The 6876-nt window shown below is 45.8% G+C and overlaps 1 protein-coding gene across 1 annotated transcript; it reads right to left on the bottom strand.

Annotated features, from left to right (window-relative positions):
* Window positions 1-397: 397 nt before the first annotated feature.
* Window positions 398-3532, bottom strand: LOC140262268 (uncharacterized). The gene is made up of 2 exons (XM_072356526.1): window positions 3407-3532; window positions 398-3061 (listed from the first exon to the last, which is right to left on the bottom strand). The coding sequence occupies exon 2, from the start codon at window positions 1880-1882 to the stop codon at window positions 398-400; it is 1485 nt and encodes a 494-aa protein (XP_072212627.1). The 5' UTR covers window positions 1883-3061; window positions 3407-3532.
* Between the last annotated feature and the right edge of the window lie 3344 nt (window positions 3533-6876).

Here is a 6876-nt window from a genome sequence, read left to right as displayed (position 1 = left end):
AAGACAACAACTTGCCCTTTTGGGGCTTTGTTAATAAAATTAAAAAACGAGAGAACAATTCGGTGAGAATATATTTTACATTCCTTTTTTAGGGGTGTCCTTAGCCTTCCAAGGATTCTTGTTAAGGTATTTCATTAATGTTAGGGGAATTGTCCTCAGGTTAGCTGAGTCAATTGACACAGGCTGGCCAGTGTTTCCCTAGTTTATCAGCTTAACTGTATTGTGACTCACAGGGGTAGCTGGTAGGAGTGGTGAGGCCTTGGGACAGAAGGTGTTAAATGGATAATCTTCTCCTTTTGTTGTGAGCTTTCTAACAAACATCCACCCTTCCCCCCCCCCCCCCCCCCCCCCCTCCTAGCTCACTTGAGGAGGGTGAAGGAATTAGTTTCCCAATTTCTCAGGTATCTCTTCTGTTACTGTGGGGGGGGACACTAGGAACTAGGGTCTCAAGTTTAGTCGGCCAACTGGTCACCAGCATCTCGAGCCTATCTGTTGATAGTCCATTCATTAGATCTCGAGGAATACCCTTTTGCCAGCCCAGGGTCCACAGTCTATTACGTTTGTGAGCAATGTTTCGCCTACCTGTTCTTACTGGCAATGAAACCTTTTCCATTCTATTAAGTTTCGGGCTAGGTGGCCTAGGAGCAAGGGTGGCTGCTGCAAGCCTTACTCCCTTTGGCTCAAATTTACTGGTAGAAGCCACGGGCCCAAATTTCCTTTCATAATTAATCAACTCTTGGGCAACCTCCCCCCATGTCCATACCTTAAAACCAGACTGTAAAGAGCCTGAAGTACCAGCTCCTTCTAAAACAGTTCGAGCTCTCTCTCCCTGGGACATGGCTTGTATTTTACCTTGTAACTGTATACCTATGGGTTTCAGCGATTCTGGAAGCCCCCTAATTAAAGGAGTCATCCTTTCAGGATCCACAGGCATCATCATGGGAGATTCGTGCCGTGGCTGCAATTTCCTGTCGTACATCATTTGCAGACAGGCAGCCTTTTGGACACTTTCAACCAGTTGATCCACTGTCCCATTAATAGCAAGAGGGTCTCCCCTTTCTAAAGGGTTGAGACCACCAGCCCAGTAAGCAGCCCTCTGTGTTAGGGACCAGGGAGCACGGTTGTTGCCAGTAGTTAAAAATACTCCTGGCCCCCAATAACCCTCAGCCTCCTTTTCGGTTAGCATTATTTGGTCTCCACCAGTTAGACTGACTCTCCATACATACTCCGTTTCCGATTCTCTTGGAGACCGGCTAAAATCCTTTTTCAATTTAGCTAGTTCAGTAGCTGAAAAAGGAATTTCTTTAACATTCATTTGAGGATCAAGGTCCTCACCATTATCAAAGGTATATTCTGTTTTTATAAGAGGACGCAGAGGGGCTACTGGGGTTTCATTATTAAAGCTTTCTTTTGTTTCTCTCAATTCCTCCTGAGGATAGATTTTCTCTTGTGGTGCACTATGGATAACAGTGTCACCCGTATCTTTATATAATAAAATTTCCTTAAAAGCTGTTTGTAACAACACCGAATTATGCTTTTCTCTATTCAATTGTTCTTCTAGATTTCCAATTTGGTTTTGCAGAGCTTTTACAAGCTCCTGTGTTGTTTTAACCGTTTCTTGTAACGACTGTATTGTCTGGTTTTCCGCCTTAAGCTGCTGGTCTCGGAACTCCACGGCTGCTTTTAAAGCAGCACCGAGTACCGCACAAATAAATGATTTGCCTTTCCCAGCTCGGGTACGAGCCCCATGTTGCAAAACACAAATACGGTCCGAAACAGCCTGCAAATTATGCCAATTTTCTCGTGCCCAGACCAACCCTGTTAACGATGGCCTAGACGCATGCTTTTCTAGCAAATCAAACAACATATTTTCACCTTCCATAGCGAATATACTTTTACTCACTATAAAGACAACAAAATCTACAACGAAATCTACGCTGAGGGAGGAGGTGACTCCTTATCTCCTCAGAGAGGCAAACACTTAGCAAAACAAAACCAGCAACTGCTCAAAACACTCCCTTACACAAAAGACCAAAAGACTCAAATCAACACTTCCAAAGAAAGCGTAAACACCTCAATCGCTCCTGGCTATCCTGTCAGGCCACGAAGAAAAACTTCAACCTTCAAGCCACACAAGTTAAAAAATACCTTCTAGGTTTCTCAAAAGAAATAAACTTCTTGGAGAAGCACACACGTCAAAATAAAATTACTTCCTCACTTCCCCAAGAGGCGCACACACAAAACTTCAAATCCCGAAGTACGTTACAAGATACTTAAACCACCACAATGCAAAATAGTCTTCCCGGGGAGGCACACACATATAAAACAAAAGCAAATAGTCAAAATTAATCTATACGTCCCCGAGAGGTATACACGTAAGAAAGAAAGCAACAAAGTTTCAGGATATGGAGCGGTCTTCCTGGAGAGGTGCTCACGTCAAAGAAAGTTATCAAATTTATCGCTCCTTGCAACTCCAGGAGAAAGAGACAGAAAAGTTTTAGAGAAACTGGAAGGACAACACTCTCACGACGAGTATCCTGCCGACTACGCCAATAAAAATGTCTCGCTCCAATTAAGGAGTGAGGCAAGGTTCTTTTGATAAATTATGCTCGGCGTGAGATTAAGAAGAGAAACATTCAAATGTTGATCCGACCAGTTTATTGGGAATAATAGACGGCTGAGGGGATGGGGAAGGGAGAGCGGCGGATACCAAAATTAGGGTGATGGGGAAGGGAAAGTGGGCGACAGGAAAGGTAGAAAAGGCAAGAATTACGGAAAGCGGGGAAAGTCACCTCCTGAACGCAGCAGCGTCCCGTTGCACGTCGTTTCGTTGGTCCAGGAGGAACAAGCGCAGGGGAGAGCCGCAGCAGAGGGTCAGGCCGCAAGCAGCAGATCGGTGCAGCGCAGAGCGGGAGGTAGAAAGGGCAGCGAGGTATCGGGAGGCAGCGAGGTCTCACGGAGCAGAGTCTCGAGCAGCAAGCCCAGGTGAATCCGGTGTCCGCCGTAGGAAGACGTTGGAGGAATCTGAAGCCAGATGCCTAAGAGTTCTTCATGCATGCATCTTCTTCAGCATGCAGGCGTTCACGTAGTGAGGCATCTGATGTCAGACAACCTCCTTGTTCATGAAGAGAGGCATCTGATGTCAGAAAACCTCTCCTAAATCCATGGTTTGTCCATGCTCTTTTTATCCTACTTCTTCCCAGCCTTCGGGACATTTCTGGAAGGCTTGGGTCAGAGTCCTGTGAATACCTCGGAGATGGCCCTCTTCCTTGAGATAGGCCCACACAAAAGACCACTTAAGGGCCATTCATCTGTATCTTATCTCCCTTTCGTAGCTCCCGGACTTGTCCATCTGTCATCTGTCTGTCATCTGTCATGTCACCCTTAAACAAAGGGGGTCTGGAACCGTGGTTCAGACTTGCCTGGACTTGTCCTTCTGTGTGTCTCTGGAACCTTGGCCAGGCTTCCCTGAACTTGTCCATTTCAGCAGACTTTGAGACAGTAATGTAAAAGGCATGGCCTCTTACAGAGGCAAAGTAAGATCTGCAGAAAGCTGGAAAGAAAGTCAGAAGACACACTTCCAAGAAGATCCTTGACTCAGTGTTCTCCCTCCAGTCTTCCCTGCTGGCAGACATAAAGGTAAAAGAAAGGAAAACATTCAAGACAAAACTTCAAAATGGCCTTTTTAGATTCAGTAAAATAAGGCACTTTCAGAGAAACTAACTTGAACAAATGTTGTGACTTTCAAATGGATTTTCCAAATCGCCACTATCTGTGTCTGAGTCTGTGTGGTTTTTACATGCCTGGATCTTAATGCAACTTGAAAAAGAAAGCTCTGACTACATCCTTCATTCTGAGTAAAGGAATTTTTGAAGTTCTTTCAGCCCATGCAGCTGCAGTCTGGATGAAGTGGGACACTAATGCCAATTATTTTTTCCTTGGGATTTATATCTTAGAAGCATGCCAAAGCCTCCAAGTTACAGATAAATCTCCAGAAGGTGCTACAAGAATTAGCAGGTTATAAACCAGAACTGGATCTGGGTTTTAGTTCTGCCTTACTGCCTCAGTTTCCATAGAAATGAAGTTCAAGATCACTCTTTGAAATGTTCTAGGGGAATCCACTTACATAAAACACTATGAAAAGTCAGGCATTATTAGTACTATTATTACTATTATTGGTTTTGATGTTGATATTAATATCATAGAGACTGTGCGGTGCCATAAAGTATGATCAACTGTGGACAGTGGAGAAGCATATTTGCCTCTATATTTCTCAATACTGTTTAACTGTGACACCTGAGGGAGGATGAACGCAATGAGAGATATGTACCAAACAGATGAAGAAAAATGACTTCTATCGCTGTGAAGCAACATGCTGGAACAAATATTGACAACTGCTGAAAAATGCCTTTGGCTAAAAAGAGCAGAGACGTAGTTATGTCCAGCTCCCAATGCCTTTCTCAGCTGTGCTCACTCGTAGTCCTGCCCCGTCATATTCTTAGTTCACCAAAAGAACTTGACAAATATGCATGGGGAGAGCATAGAGGTGAATGATGGAGGTAAGATGGGGATATTCAGCATTTTTTTGTTTCAGCCTCAGTTGGGAAGTGATACTAACACATCCGGAATAGCAGAAAGAATGTTAGCATTGCTTGCAGAGATTTGCTCCTAAGAAATAGGGAGCAGCTTCAGACAAGATACATGAAGAAATAAGAGATGATTTGCTTCCACAGCATTTACTGTTATAAGGTGTACATACCTTATATACCTTCCCATCTATTTCCATTAGCCCCAGGATGTGTTGCAGTTGTCCCTGTTGGAGGACAACATTGTTTTTGTTGTCATCATCTCCAATATATCATGAAGAATCCCTGCTTGAAGCACAGTGTCTGGGTCCACATCAAGTGGAATACAAAAGCAATCTGTCCCTAATGCTTTCCCTAATAATGGGAGTTCTCCATCACACTGCTGTTTCCCAAGGTGGGTTACAAGGCTTGTATGGCTTGCAGGAGGTCATCAGAAGCCGTCTTGAGATCATCCTCATTCAAGCAACAAACACTTCCCAAGCAACTCCTTCCAACTTGTGTCCTTTCATATCACAACACTTGTAATGAACGATCTTATTTCTGAGCAAAAGGAGGAGAGACAGTAAGTGATACTCTTAGCACTGCTGCATTCAAGGCTTGAGTATCCAGGGCCTGATCCAGCCTTGCCTTGAAAGTCTCCAGGGATGGAGCATCAACCACATCTCTGGCCAATCTGTTACACTGCCTCACCACCCTCACTGTAAAAGACTTATTTTTATATCTAATCTAAATCTACCCTCTTTGAGCTTAAAGCCATTTCCCCTTGTTCTCTCACCACAGACACTGCTAAAGAGTCTGTCCCCTTCTTGCCTGCAGCTCCCCATTAGATACTGAAAGGCCACTTATTTTCTATATTTTCTTATATTCTCCCTATAAGACTGAATTATACCTCCAAAAGAGTATGTGAATCTGATTTGGAGCCTGTTACTCTAGGATCTCCATGGTTTTGTTGCAAGATTTTTTCTCCATAGTACACAGTGGCTTTGGAAGAAAAAATATTGCAGACCCAATAGTACAGAGCCTGGGATCTGTCCAGGGATCTTTCCATCAGACCTGGCCCTCTACTGTCCCATCAGCATTGGCCTCAGTTTCTCACATTTGCTCTCTCCTCTGCAGTGTGTGTGCTGTGTGGCCGGTCAGATGTTGACCCAAACATCTGCGGGCGCATATTTGCCAAGAATGGGATTCGTGTCCACGAGTTCTGCATGGTGAATTCCTCCAAGGGCTCCTTCCAGCTTCCTGCCAGGGATGCTCCTTTCCTTTCTGGCCTAATGAGATCCTGCACTTTTCTCTCCTGCAGATTTTTGCAACTGGCATTTAAGATGAAAGAACCCCATGGGAGGGAATTGGTTGGCTCCCACTTTGTGCTATCAAATGCACAGCCAAGTATGCAGATCAGAAGGTAAGAACCTTTTGAATGGGGCTGGGAGTTTTGTGCCAGGAGAGGCTCACCCCAGCTTAGTCTGGACCCAAAAAAAGAAATCATAGCCCTTCTGACCTCCTCCAAGACAAAGTCCTGCCATATCACAGATCACAGATCACAGAATCACAGATCACAGAATTATAGGGGTTGGAAGGGACCTCTAGAGATCATCGAGTCCAACCCCCCAATCATCGAATCCAATATCAGACAAGCCTTGTCCGTCAGGCAGATCTGCAGAGCGTCACCCAGCAGTGCCCACATCCTGTGCTCTGCCTGGAACCAGCTGTGGAGGCCCTGAGCCTGCTGCTGATGGGATCTGCTCTGGTCTTTCTTTACAAGCAATGCTTTGTTTGTGGGGAGAGGGGAGCCACCATCAGCTGTGCAGAGTTAGGCTGCATGCAAAGCTTCCATCTGCCCTGCGCCATGGATGGGGAATGTGTCACCCAATTCTTTGGGCAGCACAGGTAAGGGCTGTCAGCAGCAGCCAAGCCAAGGAAGAGTGTGCAGCAACACCTCCCAGCATCCTGCCAGAGCCTGAGCCAGGTCCTGGGGCTCCTTCTTACTCCTCTGCCCTCCTCACAGTACTTCTCACCATGCCCATCCCATCCATCTTCCCCCAGGTCCTTTCGTGGGGAGCACCGCCCTCGACAGGCATCAGAGGGAGCTCCAGCGCAGGGCATCTACTGCATCATCTGCCTGGAGCCTGTGGGGGACAGCATATCTTACCATACTATGCTGTGCCCAGTGTGCAGACAGGCCCAGTTCCACCGGGGCTGCATCCAGATAGGAGCCCTCCCCTCACCCTGCGGGTACGGCTGGTGCTCAACAGCACCAGGCACAGATCATGCTCACACTGCTTGTGCTTCT

This window comes from Excalfactoria chinensis, chromosome 1, assembly GCF_039878825.1.
Source record: "Excalfactoria chinensis isolate bCotChi1 chromosome 1, bCotChi1.hap2, whole genome shotgun sequence".
Classification (NCBI taxonomy): domain Eukaryota; kingdom Metazoa; phylum Chordata; class Aves; order Galliformes; family Phasianidae; genus Excalfactoria; species Excalfactoria chinensis.
The sequence above is the reverse complement of the archived record's forward strand: the minus strand, read 5'-3'. Positions and strand labels throughout refer to the sequence as shown.

Coding starts and splice junctions, on each gene's coding strand:
- LOC140262268 (XM_072356526.1), bottom strand. CDS start 1,882: ATGGAAGGTGAAAATATGTTGTTTGATTTGCTAGAAAAGCATGCGTCT.